The sequence below is a fragment of the Malania oleifera genome, chromosome 4, assembly GCF_029873635.1.
Source record: "Malania oleifera isolate guangnan ecotype guangnan chromosome 4, ASM2987363v1, whole genome shotgun sequence".
Classification (NCBI taxonomy): domain Eukaryota; kingdom Viridiplantae; phylum Streptophyta; class Magnoliopsida; order Santalales; family Ximeniaceae; genus Malania; species Malania oleifera.
Window position 1 is genome coordinate 84,736,669 of NC_080420.1, and position 16,472 is coordinate 84,753,140.

Here is a 16,472-nt window from a genome sequence, read left to right on the forward strand (position 1 = left end):
TACATCCTACAAGTGTGGGGATCATAACTTCAATATCCCTTTTTTTGTGAAATTTTCCCAAGCACTATGTTGAACATGAATAAAACATGTACACCCAAAGACAAAAGGCACAATAGAAAACATTGATGTTTCTGGTGCAAGATGGAGAAGGGATTTGTCCCCTAGAACACCAAAGGGCATCTTGTTGAGGAACAAATAGGCTGTAAGAAAAGCATAACTTCTAAAGGTTATCAAAACATGCATATGAAAGAGTATAGAACATGCTATGTCAAATAAAAAAAAGTTCTTTCATCATCTACTCCATTTTGTTGTGGCTAGAGGGGTATGTATATAAGATGTTTGATGAATAATTCCTTTGGCTAAGCAAAAAGACTGAAGGCCATTTTGAAATTTGAACAAATTTAAGTGCATTATTAGATCAGAAAATTTGGATACCAATGCCAAGTTGAGTTTTTATTTGTTGGTAGGATTGAGTAAATACATTAAAAAATTCTGACATGCTCTGAGCAAATAAATCCAGGTTATATGCAAAAAGTCATCCACAAAAAGGAGACAAAATATTGATGGCAAGTCAAATTGACTCTACATGGACCCTAAATATGTGAATGAATAAGGGAAAGCAATTATGGGACTTGACTCTAGATGGACAAGATGTCCTAAAAGGCTTTCCCAACTGAGATGTAGAAGGACTCAAAACAAGAACCAAACTTGAATACTAGAAAAAAGGGATGGATGACCCAAGTGAGTGTGCCATTGATCCAGAGAAACACCATGAGTATTAATAGGGGAAGTCGTATGACACGAACTAGATCCATCATGTTTGCCATTGAAATATTGTGGGCTACCCTTCGCAAGCCTTCCACCAAATCATTTTTTATTTGGAGATCCTACGTAACATAATGAGAAGGAAAGATCACAAAACAGTAATGAGATTTAGTATATTGACTAACTAATAACATGTTCAAGGGAAATTTTGGCACATATAACACAGAGGAGAGAGGAATAGAAGTAATTGAAAGAACATTGCCACAACAAGAAACCATTGTAACTAGACCATTAATAAAAGTAACCTTAGTGAAAAGTAGTTTGTTGCAATGATTGAAACAAATTATGATTACTTGTAATATGGGATAAGGCACTTGAATCAATAACCCATGGTGAGAAGGATGAAGAGGCCAGAACCCTGGTTGTACTAGCATGAGCCACAGTAGTGCTAGACGTGGAATATTGAGTTTGGAGCTGTTGTTTTCACATCCCTACTCTTGGCACTTGATTGGCCGTGACTTCATCCAAATCTGATGGTGGCACCAGGCCTAGTGAAGAATTTGTTTGCAAAATCATTATTTGGATGCAAGTAAGAAACCTATTAAAAGCGAGTATTTATTAAAAAACAAGATACATACATAAATTTCGTGAAGCAACTAAAAACGTTCTATTTTCATTGACAAGCTCTTTACATTGGGCTGTAATAAATACATATTCGCGCCAATAAAATGTATGCTTAGTATCTCTAGCATCTTCCTGTCAACCTGTAGTATATGCCAAACATGGCTCTCTTGGAAAACCTAACAGGTGGGTCTCTCTTTCAATTTGAACCCAAAATTGTTAAGGTGTACGGTGAGCAGCCACAAGCTTAGCAGACATTCTTTAAATCCCCTTTATTCATATACGAATTTCAATCCTTTAAGATGTGATTTCTTATATGCATGCATAATCATATTGTGCCACGGCTGCAATTCAAACCTTGAGGATTCCCCTAATATGATTAGAGGCAGTAACCATGGTTGAATTATTACATGAAAAGGCTCAAAAAAGAAGTCAAACAGCACATACTAGTACAGAACAGCACTTCAGAACTTAAAAGGTCCAGAACTTGCAGCACTTCAGAACTACGAAGATTCAGAACTCAAGAGGCAGCTACGACCACAGAACTGAGGTCCCAATATCCTAGGGAGAATTACTTAACCATGAAGAACAGAGTAGACCACGACAAAGCACTACAGGCACTTAATAAGCATCCTGGTGGCAGTGCAGTCACAACATTATGGCTGGCTGCAACTGGAAGCAAAGCAAGAAGAATCATCTACGGAAACTAACCACTTATTGACACAATATCGCGAGCAAGCAATCAGGAACACATGCAGCGTCAAAACAGCATCTTTAGCAAACAACAACCAGCGTACAAACAGTGGAACAGCATAGTATACTATAAATAGAGTATGACTGACTTTATATCTGTAAACCAAGACAAAAACAAACGGCTTCCTACCAAGGATGTTGCATAGCCTAACCAAGAGGAAGAGTGTTGCTAAACTACTCAATCCACCTAGAAAATCGGATTTGAGAACTGATTAAGAGCACAAAAGGGAAAAAAATGAAAAACGGAGTATCAAATCAATTGAGATAATTAGATTTAGGGCAGATCAACTCTCTAATACCACGTCCTCAAGTTAGAGATGGATGAGGGATGAGAAAAGAAGAGAAGAAGAAGGAAGAAAGAGGAAATATTAGGCGTAAGTTTCTTGGAGCTTACGTATAGCTCCAGGTCTGCCCTTCTGTATATTAATAATAAAAAATACCTAAGGACAAAAGTACCTCACTCACACAACCTAATCACTGAAACAACATATTCTCTTCTAACAGCAATGAAAGTCTTGTGGAACCCAAACACAATCCACTACCTCTAGTTAACTTACACTAAAGTGAAGGAATCCTAAGGAATCATTCTCTCTCAAAGATTTAAGTTAGTGAGGGGAACCTTGAAAGTAGTCATAATCCCAAGCTAACTTGATCTTGGGCAATAAGAACTCTTATTTAAGATTTGTGTCGTCATCTGGATAAGAAAAAAAGAAAGTCTGGCTCCAGCAATTAAGATGCAATTTGAGAAGATCAATGAACCTCAGGAAAGGCCCATTGAGCACCCAAATTTGCCCTGTTAGGCTTCTTTATAACAAATGATAGTGTTAATCCTCTAGTAAGAAAATAAACCAAGCATTCAAACCACTAAATAAATTCAATCAACACATAAAGGAAACACCTTCATCAACATATATACCATCATTAAGCATGCAAGTACACCCAAACAGTTTTGCATGTTCAACACATATTTTTTGATACATAAGCCTGTATGTAAGACTCAAATTGAGTGAGCCATGGGGAGTAATAATAATAGTAGTAGTAGTAATAATTATAATAAAAGCAACTTGTGGCCATAATTAAATGCCCAAGTGCAGTTGGAAGGCTTAAAATGAAAAAATCATGCACACTCAGTTTAAAAGAGTTAAAATCTAAAAACACTTGAAGATTATTTCCCATGTGTTTGCACTCAGTAAAATCCCAAGGTGCCTATTTAAACCTTTCTTGAAGGGAGAAAGATACCCATAGTAGTTCTAGAGCCTCTCTGAATAAGGGGCCAAAGTCATCAAAGGAAAACATAGATATCAAAATCATAAATAATAATAATAATAATAATAATTTTGGTTTTGTCATCCACATTATTAAGTCATAATCAATATAGCGCAAACATGCAATTAACCATCCCATCATAAGTAAATGCTAAATAAATTCATAACTAGATCAAATAAAAATCAAAATAGATCCTAGGCATGCTCCCCTTGTAAAAAATATACTGCTTGAGAAATTGGTCTTGAAAGATCCTTAAGCTACTATAGGAATTCCAACTTCTTTTTTTGGGAGTACAATTCTTGTGGAGCTTTGTTTTTTGGACCTCTTGCAATCTTTGACAAAACCCTCTCCCTCTATCCTCCTTCTTCAATGTAAAAAGGAACCAATATGGTCTTATTTTTAGGCAAGGGAAAGCCCCAGGGTCCAGATTTTGCCTCAGGCAAAGAAGGCCATTCAAGAATTGAAGTCACCCAATCTGTATGGGTCCATGATTAGGGCATTACTTTATGTGGGGCGTTGAAAAAGAAAGGAAAAACACAAAAAAGACATAAGAGAAAAGGAACTGCATGTCAGATGCATTGAAGATCCACGAGGATTTTTTGGGGCAATTGTAGTGCTCACGTCAACATGCTCATATCTCCAAAATGAGTACGACACCCATGATCAAAATGCATATTCATATGATTCTGTTCTTTTTTCTGCAATTATCAATTTTGGTAATAATAGGTTTTCCCAAATCTCACTGAATATCATATATTTTAGCCCAAAAGTACCCTCTTATAATTGAATAAATTCCAAAATGTGTTTTTGTTGATTTATCAAAGTGGTTTGTGCTTAATTAATATTTGATGGCTTTCTCTTTCCATCACGAAATGATTCTCTGCCTCTCACAGACAGTACCATGGCTTCAAAAGAAGTAGGTGATGTTAAAGCATTCGATTCACATCAAAGGAAAGATCTTCTGTCTAAGATTGGACAGAATGGAGGAGATTCATTTTTTGTTTGTGTTCAAGAATAATATTTCGTGTAATAGTGGGTAAGATTCTCTAAAAGAGGCAGTTATTTGGTTTGCCGCAGTTTTCAGTCGGATGTAAAGGGGTTCTCAAAATGTTCGTTTGGTAAATTTGCAGTACTGGATGCTGATTAGGTGGATGGAGGTGGGGAAGTATCTCAAGTTTGGTCTAGGGTGGAAAGGAAAGAAATTTTCAGTGTTCATCCTTGGTGGCACAAAAGGTGGTGGATGGCAAAACCTTGTAAATTACTTCTGCTAGTTAGCTGAATAATTTTGTCATGAATCTGGAGGCATAGTTGAAGCAAGCACTTCTGCTCCCAGATCATGGAGTCAGTCAGGTGGTGAATGAAGGGAAGGGAGGCGAAGGTTGTAGAATTTGAGAACAATCAATTAACCACGATGTGGTGTATGGGAAAGAAAAGTTGCATCTTTGGTGTGAAGGTAAGTTGCATTTGAAGGAATCAGGGATTTCGTTGCCAAAAACCATTGTGGATTGATCGGAGTTGAATGCTCATATGGTAAAGAGACCTAGGGTTCTGCAAGGTGCTGCAATACTAGCAGTGGCGGCTAGGATTGCACTTGGGGAAGAAGACGCAAAGAAAATTGGGCCAAGATGTTTGCTTCTCGTGTTGGACTTGGGTCAGGTGATTGATTTAGTAGGTTTTTCCTTTTTTTTAAATAAGTTGAGCAATTTAATTGAACATGCCCATAGTGTGGGTCATAATGATCTGGGCCATTCTTTGGATTCTAGGATTGTTCTTCTCATCTGGGTCATGCACAGATGGGTCATGATTTTAAACAGGCATGTTATTCTAATAATGATGACCCGGTCTTTCCTTGTTGGATGGTGATGATAAGCAGGCCTGAAATCCTTGTATTAAATCAAAGAAGCAGAGCACGGGGAATATGGATTTTCAATCCACTGTTAACGAAGCCCAAATTCTTTCTGGAGTTATCCAAGAAGTGAGTGGAACTGATAAGCTTCAGAGCAAATTCAAGGCGCTACTAGCTTGGTTTTGAAGCAGGTTTGAAGCAACAAAGATGATAAAAACAACAGCTTCAGATTGGTTAATGATTCTGTTTTTAAGTATTGTTGAACATCTACATGCTAAGAAGAAGCATGTATCTATTGATGGGCCTAGCTACGAAATGCTTTATCCAAACCATGCATATGCCCACTCCCCCTTGCCCAACCCCTGTATTGATATTTTATATTACAGTAAAATGCTTCATATGCTGTTGTACACTAGATGACTCTCTTGGCATTCAATGCAAGAGCACATCATTCTTAATTTGCATTTTTGAATTTCCATCAGATCTACACCAATATTGAGCCCTCCTAAGGAAGAAAAAGTGGGTTTATCATGGCTCAAGAGAGTATTGCTGCATGTGTGCATGTCCAGGTGCATGCATGTTTGTGTGGTGAACTGATAGCTCAGCACTTCAATTAAATGCTTAAGTTAATATATTGTGGGCTTAAACAGTGGCATTCACCCTGCACAAGGAGAGGTAAACCAACAATGAATGGCACCACATCTGCGGAATAAGAAAATCTCTAAGAAAAATCAGAATATCATGGCGACTATGGCCGTGATAACATTAGATTTCCACTTCATCTAAAAGCTTAAGCTGTTAGATTTTTCATTTAAAAAAAAAATGGCAGTTTTTCATGTGATCTTAATGTGGATTATTGAGGGAGCATGAGTGGCCATCATGCAGACGTAGGATATCTGGATATGGCCCTAATCTCCAGCATTTTTGGGTGCAGTGGCTACTCTAAAGAATCAAAACATGTATGTCTGTGCTTGACTAACCTAAGGGTTTTGGCTAGATCCTCAAAATGAGTTATATGGGAAATGCATTTAAAATTGTCAAATAAAGAACTGGATCACAGTTTATGATTTTTGTAATTGACTGTAATTGAATAGTAGTTCTGGTAAGTCCTGGATCAGTGTCTGAAATGATGTTGATGTATTTCAGAGAATTTCATGCTAACATTTTCCTTCTCTTGGTTTGTGTAGGCTGAAAATGCAGCCGATAGGATGGATTGGATCAATAAAATCACAGGAGTTATTGCATCCCTTTTGAATTCTCATTTTCTACAACAGGTTAATCTCACTAACTTTGTCTCTTCCTGTTAACATTATTTAATGAAAACTGGTTTCAAACATTGAAATTTTTACATGAACTTGTCTTCTGAACTTCAGCCTGGAACAAAAATTGTGGAGGATAACAAATCTTCCGGAGATGTTACTGGTGGTGATCATGTGCTTCATAGCCAAAGAAGTTTAGATGGCAGAAAAGTCAATGAAGCAGATTGTGCTTCCAGGATTCTCCGAGAAATTCCTGGAAATGATCTTTGTGCAGAGTGTGGGGCTCCTGAACCTGACTGGGCGTCTCTAAATTTGGGCATCGTGTTGTGTATTGAATGCTCTGGTGTTCACCGAAATCTTGGGGTTCATGTTTCAAAGGTGCTCTAGTTTTGAAATGGAATGTTAAATATATTGCTTTATGTGTGGTCATACATTAATTCATAGTTGCAATTTGTAGTTTCTGTGTTACTTATTCAGTCTCTTTATTACTGCAATTTTCTTGTTTGTGGTTTAGGAGATTGTGATTTGAGCTTTCAAGTAGATAAATTTTTTTTTTTGGGATATTCTATTGAAGCCTGGCATCCTGTGTTAGGCCTAAGCATTTTCTATGACGTTCTGAACTGCAATTCCTGTGTGAGAGAAGAGTTCATCTCTTTTGTTGTTTCAAATGTAGAATTCATGTCCATTCATAGTATTGTATCTGGATTTGGTATCACTGAATCAAAATGCTGGATGAGTTGGTAGGGTTGAAATGTTGTTGCAGGTAACAGATAATGTTTTAAAGATAAAATAAAATGGAAAATATCAGAAATGCAATGAATTACTATAAGAAGCCATGTGTAAATAATGGACCTAATAATCATTTTTTCAATAGAAGAATACTTATTGAGAATAGAAAAGACATGAGGAAGAAGATAATATATTCTACATAAGGAATAAAAAATGAAAAATAAATGAAAAATAAAATAAAAGGCACAAGATTTCAGTCCAACAAAGTGTCAACCCATCCCACTGAAAGTTAGTAAAACAAACTCCCTTGAAACAAAAAACAAAAAACAAAAAAAGCCAATAAAGATGCAAGAAAAACTATATTCTCCCAAAAAAACAGAAATTAGCTGTTAAATTCGACTTCCTAATCAAAATAATCATCAGGTTGGCTTATTTTTGCCTCTTTATTTATTTATTTTGCTTTTGGAGGAGAATTTGGTATCATCCCTTTTCTGTATTTTTTTTTTTTTATTTTTTTTTTCCTTCTCTCTTTTTTCTAATAAATTGTCCTGAAACAGTTCAGGCCTCTACCTCACTAGTCTATAATACCTCTGCACTGTCTTTATACACTGAATATGAGACACAATCCTACTTCTTCCGATCAATTAAAAATATCTAAGTTCCCATACTATTATTATTATTATTATTTAATTTTAGAAAATTGATGAATGAAATATGTGTAAACAGAAAAATTGCAAATCTTCTGGCTAAATTAGCTGCAAGAGTAGACAACAACCTAGGAAGCTATGACGAATATTTGTAACTTAATGACTTAAAATTAGGGGGCGGGGAAAGCTCTTTATAGAATTCAATTGTAGAGCACATTCACCTGATTTTCAACCCAGAAATCCCCTTCAAAGATTCGCTGGCTAGATCTACAGAAGACATTTTTCAGTGCGCATCGTTTGGTACTTTGGTTATGAACTTATGAAGAAGTAAGCCTTTCAAAGAGCGGCAAGTTGACTTTAGTGTGATTTCATACTGCCTCTATCCCTCCCTTCCTCTCTGTGTGTGTACTTGTGCATGCTATCTTTTTTACTTCAATGGCTTGCTCAACACAAGTTTATTGATAAGGTATCAACATTAAGTATACATGAAAGTATCAGCATTACGTGTACCAGAAAAAATAAACTTATAACAACATTTTATTTATCCATTCATGTCTAAATTATCATTATTTGTATAATAACTAATATTTAAATGATTTATGAATTTAATTTGTATTAACTAAATATGTTTAATGCACATTATCTTACAAATATGTTTGATACACATATTATATTTCAATTTTTCCACCTCGTACACATCATAGATGTATTTAACTTTCAATATATTAGTTTTAAAACTTATATTATTATGTCTATTAACCATTTCTAAAGTTTCATAGAGAATTCCATGCTTTACTACTGATTTCCATTGTATTTTCAAATTGAAATTGAAATTGACATCGAAATCCAAATTTCTGTACTTTTGGAGCTTCAAAATTTGAGTCAAAATCAAAACTTAAGACCTTGGTTAGGGTATACAGTGTTGGTTCATGTTAATGGTTATTTTGGTCTTTTGCATTATTAGTATGTACTAGTTATGTAAGTGTGAGTTATAATGGTACTACAGTCATTGGTGTGTACATGAGATATATTGTAAATAAAGGGGGAGACCTATCTGAGGTTAGAACTTCCATTTTACCAATTATTCATCATTTTATTATAGCAAGATCCTACCAAAACCATACCACCAAATCAAACCTTAAATCTGATTGTTCTATGCAAATCTGTCATTATAGGATGATCATTTGTAACATTAGAGGTTAGAAACAAGTCCAGAAGTCGCTAGAAAACACTACAGTTGCTGGAAATTTCTGGGCAGCGCTGCCTTCTTCAGAATCACAATAACCCTTCCATATATCACCAAACCAACGCCGTAATCATTCACAAAACCCTCCAATCAGTGGGTGAGTGAAATTTTATCACCAAGGTACCACCCATGCATCCCCACGCGCCGCCCAATTTTTGGCAGGTTGATCCTATCGCACTGATGCATGATACCTTTATTTGACCAGTTTTGACTCTGATTTCTTCTAGAACGCTTTAAATCCTTGCGTAGGCCACAATATCAAGTTGTTGGTCATGTCTTTTGTTCAAAGGTTCAACCTTTTTCAATCACACTCTTGGGAATTTGTTAGTTTTTCTCTGTTATTATTAAGGTGATTGGTTGGTGCCTTATGGGAGAGGCAATGCGTGTAGGCTACTTTTTGGGGGCTGTGGAGCAGTGCTATGTCCGCTTATTGGTGACTCATTTGTGGTTGAATTAATAGTTGACTTGTCTGTGGTTGTTTCAGTTAGTATAGAAGTTCACTTTTGGATTACAAGAGGATTTTGTTTGCTGTGTATTTCTGATTTGCTGCCCTGTCAAGGTTTTTTGTGTTTTGGAATGACGACACCAAATCCCAAAAGTGTCTTTCGTTCATCAAGCACTTGTTCAGGTGAACATCATGTTATAACCATCTCAAAGGAAGAGTATTCAATGTTCTTACAGATTATAGTATCAGACATCTCAACAAGCATCTCATGACATTACATCTTTTGCTTAGAAGGGTAATCCTACAGTCAATATGTCATCTAGTATCTCTTCCACTGATCTAATCCATGGGTTATCGACTCTGCCACCACTGACCATATGACAAGCGTAACTAACTTCTTTTTTGCCCTCTATTATCATAAAATCTACCTCCAAGTTACCCTTGCTGATGGGTACACTACTACAATTAAGGGGGTAAGAACAATAAGTCCTACTCCCTCAATCTCTCTTTCTTCTGCTTTGTACATGCCTAGTTCTCCTTTCAATCTCATGTCAGTTTGTAAGCTTACAAAGTCACTAAGTTGCTGTGTAACCTTCTTTCCTGATTTTGTGGTTATTTAGGATTTGAAGACAAGGAAGACAATTGGCACAAGAGGTGAGGCTCATGGACTTTACTACTTTGAGTTGCTTTGTCCTACCATTTCCAGCACAACCGCTGCTACACCACTTCAAATCCATTGTCATGTTAGTCATTCATCCTTTAACAAGTTGAAACAGCTAGTTCATACCTTGAATTTTGTGTCTAATCTTGAGTGGGATTCTTGTTAGTTCTAAAAACATCATCATGATCCCTTTTCTTCTCGGGTCAACAAATGAGTGGTTAGCCCTTTCATGCTAGTTCATCCAATTTTTGGGATCTTAGTTGTGTCATGAAATTGGGTTTTTCAGTACTTTGTTACATTTATTTGACTTCTCCAAGATGACTTGGCTGTATTTAATGAAAGATCATTTTGAGTTATTAATATCTTTTTTACCCTCTGTTCTCTAATAAGGACTTAGTTTGATATGCCAATCAAGATACTTTGTAGTGATAATGCTGAAGGAGTACTTTAGCACCTAATTCAAAACTTGTATGACTAATTCTAATATGATCCATCAATCATCTTGTGCCCACACTCCACAACAAAATGGAGTTCCTGAGTAAGAAAATAGACATAATCTTGAAGTCACTCATACCATATTGTATCAAATGAATAGCCCCAAAGCTTTTTAGAGTGATGTCATGCTCACTGCTTGCTCTCCTATTAGTAAGAGGCCATCCTCTATCCTTGGTAGTAAAATCATGCATTGTTGCTAACAAATATACTCAAGTGTACAGTTTGGATTATTCAGACACGTTCTCTGTAGTCGCTAAACTTGCCTCGATACATTTGTTCATCCCCTTAGCCACTACTTGTTATTGATTTCTACATCAGTTATATGTGAAAAATGCTTTCCTACATGGTTATCTTTAGGAGGAGGTCAATACGGAGCAACCACATGGGTTTGTTGTTCAAGGGGAGTTATGCTCAATGTGTTAGCTCAAGAAATCATTATATGGTTTAAAACAGTCTCCCAAAGCATGGTTTGGTCGATTACTGTCGTACTACTTGAGTTTGGCCTTTGACGATTTGCAGTAAATCACTCTATATTTTATTGTCATACTCTATCCAATAGGATTTTACTTATTGTGCACGTGGATGATATTGTGATTACTAGAGAAATCAAGGTATTAGGATCTATAACTTTTCCTATAGACTAAATTTCATACCATGGACTTGGGACCATTGAAGTACTTCCTAGCTATAGAAGTATCAAGATCTTGTATAGGAACCGTCTTGTCGCAAAGAAAGTATGTTCTTGATCTTTTAGATGTGATTGAGTTGTTGGGATCCAAACTTGTTGATACACCCATGGGTCCCAACAGTTAGTGCCAGATATGGGTGATTTTTTGCCTAACCCAAGACAGTATCGGAGACTTGTTGTAAAGTTGAATTATTGCACAGTCACTTGACCAAATATATCGTTGTTGTGAACCAATTTCTCGATTCTCCAAGAACAAGTCTTTGGGATGCAGTAATTTGCACCTTGAGATATCTCAAAGGTGCACCTAGGGAGGTCTCTTATATCAGGATGGGTCACGTTCATATTTAGGGATATACAGATGCAAATTGGGTTGAGTCACCTTCTGATAAAGATCCACAATCGCGTATGGTATCTTTGTTAATGGAAATTTGGTTTCTTATAAAAATAAGAGACAAACTATGGTGGCCGGCTAAGTCAGAGTATAGGGCTCTGGCTCACACTACATGTTAATTTGTTTGGTTGTAGAACATGTTGGAAGAACTATATTTTCCATAGTCTCATCCGATGAAGCTGATGTGTGATAATTGAGCTACCATTCATATTGCCTCCAATCTAGTCTTCCATGAGTAGCAAAGCACATTGAAGTTGATTGCCACTTTGTTCAAGAGAAACTTGTACAAAAGCTCATTACAACCACTCATATAAAGTTTGATTTGAAGCTTGCTGATTTATTCACCAAAGCCTTAGGAGGTGCTCGTGTGAAATTCATTTGTAACTAGCTAGGAGCGTCAGATATATTTGCTCCAACTTGAGGGGGGAGTGTTTGGTCATTTAGCATTATTAGCATGTGCTAGGGTTATGTTAGTAAGTGTGAATTAGTAAGGGAACTATGATTGTTGGTATTTACTTGACATATATTGTAAATAGAGGGAGAGACCTATGATTGTGGGTAGCTCTTGCATTTTACCCAATTATTCAACAGTCCACAACCTACCAACTTAAGCTTTAGGTAAAGTGGCAATCTAACATTGTGTCAGAGCCATGGTTGCCAAGAAATCCTGGGTTCCAATCTTGATGCTTGCGTTTAATGTAAGTTTGCTAAAAGTTCCCTCACCCTACCCTTTCATTTTTTTTGCCTTTTATCATATTGGTTCACCATTAGGTTATAGTATATGGGTGTTATTCATTGTTTGTTTATCTCTAACTGTGCAATGAGGCTGCATGTGCAGGGGAGTGTTAAGGCCTGATATACATTGCAGGTCCACAACCTAGCAACTTAAGCTTTCTGGTAAAGTGGTAATCCAGCATATTATGATAATCAGAAGCAGGAATATATCTAATGATGATTGTCATTAGAATCCAATTCCCCTTAGAATGAGGTGATATAGAGTATTATATGGACTTTGGTAGAATGGGTAAGATGTTAAGTTCAGTTAATGCCAGTGATGGAAGCATTTGGATCATCGTTTCTTAAATTTGACCTGTTTTCCTTCCCTTGGATGAAGCATAAATTCTGTAATTAGGACGTAAGAGAGAGCTTATTCTTTGCACTGCGTGATAGATGTTGGATTCTGGATTCCTATTCTTCTAGGTGGTTTCCCTTCAAATCTTCTTATGCTTGTTTTGAATTATTATCCTGATGCCTAAGAAGTCCTCCGGTGGTGGTGCTTGATGTGTCCAACATTGTCACCTCTCAAGACAAGACACATATTTAGCACATGTTGGAAAATTTAAAAATAAAAATAAAAATAAAAAGGAATAAAGAAAGAAAAGAAAAGGTTATTTTCTGGACACTCTCAAACACTTCACAGGCATGCTTGAGACCCTTCAGAACATGATCTAATGCATTTTGCTTCCTTTTTTTTTCGGTGAGGGGGAGAGAGTGCATATTTTCATTAACTAACCCTGTTCTCAATCATTATTTTCTGAAACCAAAGGTTAAGAGTGCAAGACGAAGAAAAGGCTAATTTGAGTTTGTCACATCTAACCTCCAGCAAGTGTGTCTTGCTCTCTGCGTTAATGATTGCATTTCTTTCATAAGCATGTTTGTATGTTTTAATGGTCTTGTCCTACTTTGGAGAGTGTTTATCATCTTCTCAAATGCTTTAGTAATGCTGGGGAGGGAAAACTCTTTGGAAGTGTGCTATTTTTTAGGCCATTTTTTGTGTGTATGATTGGGGCTGGTATGACTTTTGATATGCAGAGAGATGGTTGACCTTTACTTCCATTGGTGGTTTAGTTTGATCTTTTTTCCTTGGTTTTCTTCTATTTAGAGATGATGGTTTGTCCTCAAATTTGTTTTTTTTTTTTCCCTTAATATATTCCAATGTTCATCTGGAAGAAACAAACAAGTTTATGGAGCATTGGGCTTCAGCGTGGATCCTCACAGATTTTTCCAAAGATGAATGTTAAACACACATATGTGATCCAAATTGGAAGTAGGGAAACATGGGAGCTTGTATAAACAATTGAAAGGAGCTCAAATTGCAAAATTAATAAGTGTAAGTCGCTATCCTATTCAGAATATTAAAATATCTAGGGGAAAGAAAAGAAAAATGACAATTTAACTAAATCACAAGTTTACAATTCTATTCTTGTGTGAAGTTTGAAGAAATGATCTGCCAAGACTTTGCTTACCCTTGAATGATTCTATTGAGCATTTTTCCATCATTTAATGTAAATATAAAACCATGTGTTTGTGCATTTACACAAACATTATATTGTTAATATATGGGTGAAAATATACTTTCCAAAACAGGGTATAAATATCTCTTATTTCTAAGAAAAAAACACGATTTCTATTGGATTTCGAACATTGAAATCAAGTTTTAATCCAGTTGGCCTTTGCCCTTTCCTTCTTTGTATAATTATTTAATCCAAGAGAGAAAAAATCATTAGTTTTTTGTTTGATAAATTTCTTCAATCGCTGCGAATACTTTGTTGACTACATATATACGCCAATAATTTGCTTCATAGTTGAAATATATATGGATTTATCAAGTATATGTCTGCTTGCACTTAATTTACTGGTATCTACACACACATACATACTCACAACGTGCATAAAAAAATTGTGCTCAGTTCACTGATCTCTGTATGTGTCTCTGGGTCAATGATTCTGATGTAATTCATATAATGCAAATTTTGTTGAGAAAACTTGAGGTGCTTCATTGCCCAGGGAAGCACTTATCAATATATAATTAGAAAATTGAAGCTGACTATACTTTTATTGCCAACCACAGGTGAGATCTATAAGACTAGATGTCAAGGTTTGGGAACCTACAGTCCTGGATTTATTTTGTAGGTTGGGTAATGCTTACTCTAACTCGGTATGGGAAGAATTGCTTCTACTTCAAAATGAAAGGTGAAATTTCTTTGAGTTCCATATGATTTGGTGGTGCATAATTTCATTTTCATCAACTGCTGATTGTTCAGATGAAGATTTTTATGTGGAATATCTTGCATTCGATTTGTTTGAGACTTGGGAAACTTAATATGAAGGATCAACATTGAAATATTTAAAGAAATATAGTTCTTTATTCTACATTATATGTTAGAAGAGAGTATGTTATTTCAGCAATTAGTTTGTGTGAGGGAGGTTATTTTTGTCCTTAAGACTTTATATTATTATTTATAGTATAATACATAAGAGGGCAGACCTGGAGCTGAATGCAACTCCCGAAAACTGCCACCTCCTTTCTCTTGTTTTCTTCTTCTTTTATTCTCTTCTACTCTTTTCTTCTTTTTCTCACCTCCGTCTTTACAACATGGCATTAAACTTCTCTAAGTTTCATTTTTCTGATTTTTTCCCTGACACTCTGTTTTTCGTTTTCTTTATCTTCTCCTAACCTGCTCTCAAAATCTGACTTTCTGGTTGGTTTGAGAGTTGTTTAAGGTTACTGTTCATCTCGGTTTCATGTGTAGCATCCTTGACAGGATGCTGTGTGTGTTCATGGTGGTTTGCTGGTGTGAAGTGACGTTCTGTTTCTGGTATCTGCTGTTGCTATGTGATGCTCTGTTTCTGGTAATTGCTGTTGATGTGTTGCTGTTCGTTGGTTGGTTGTGCCACAATGATGCTGTCTGTTTGCTATTGATTGCTGCAACCTTGTATCAGCAAGGTCTTAAATTTCGATTTCAACTCAAATTTCGAAGCTCCAAAAGTACAGAAATTTCGATTTCAATTTTAAAAAATAATGGAAACCAGTAGGAGAACATGGAAATCTTTTATGAAGCTTTAGAAATGATTAATAGACATAATAATGTAAGTTTTAGGACTAATATCTTACAAGTAAATACATCTATACTGTGAATAAGGTGGAGAAGTTGTAATATAATATGTGCGTCAAACATATTTGTAAGATAATGTACATTAAACATATTTTGTGAATCAGTTAATACAAATGAAATTCATAAATCATTTAAATATTATTTATTATACAAATAATGATAATTTAGAAATGAATGGTTAAATAAAATGTTGTTGTAAGTTTATTTTTCCATATAATTTCAAAAACACTTGTAATAATCATTTGTTTTGATAAAATAAATTAAAAGAGAAATTTCATTTTACTCCTAAATCTCTCATTTGAATTTTGAGGAAATTTCATTATATAGTTCAAATTTTGACAAATTTTGCTAAAATTTCGAGATTTCAATAAAATTCGGATGATTTGTTGAGATTTTGATGGAAATTACGCAAGACGGAGATCGACATCCATTTCAATTTCGAGGGTAACGGAAATCGGAAATTTCGATGGAAATTTCGACAATTTCGTGGAAATTTAAGACTCTGTGTATCAGTCACTGGTTTTTATTATTGGCATTCAATGACCTTATTTTGTGATAATTCTGGCACTCAATTCTAGTTGCTGCCAGCCATCATATCTGTAGATGATGTGCTGCCTGGTTGTCTATCCAATGCTTGTGGTACTTGTTGTGGTTTGCCCACTTCTGCACAGTCAAGTAATTCCTTGTAGGATATTTAACTTATGTTCCATGGCCGGAGCAGCCCTCTGGAAGTTCTGAAGTTCTGCTCTGTACTTGTTTCGCTG

The 16,472-nt window shown here is 35.8% G+C and overlaps 1 protein-coding gene across 12 annotated transcripts in view; it reads left to right on the forward strand.

Moving 5' to 3' along the window:
* Positions 1-16,472, forward strand: part of LOC131154260 (ADP-ribosylation factor GTPase-activating protein AGD4-like) — a 132,081-nt gene that overhangs the window by 90,498 nt on the left and 25,111 nt on the right. For all 12 annotated transcript variants that reach the window (XR_009136400.1, XR_009136399.1, XR_009136401.1 and 9 more), the window contains 3 exons: positions 6,439-6,525; positions 6,625-6,888; positions 14,664-14,785. Coding sequence is in view for 7 of the 12 variants with exons in the window: in XM_058106918.1 (XP_057962901.1) it covers positions 6,439-6,525; positions 6,625-6,888; positions 14,664-14,785 (473 nt within the window). In the remaining 5 variants the exon portion in view is untranslated. The remainder of the gene's footprint in view (positions 1-6,438; positions 6,526-6,624; positions 6,889-14,663; positions 14,786-16,472) is intronic.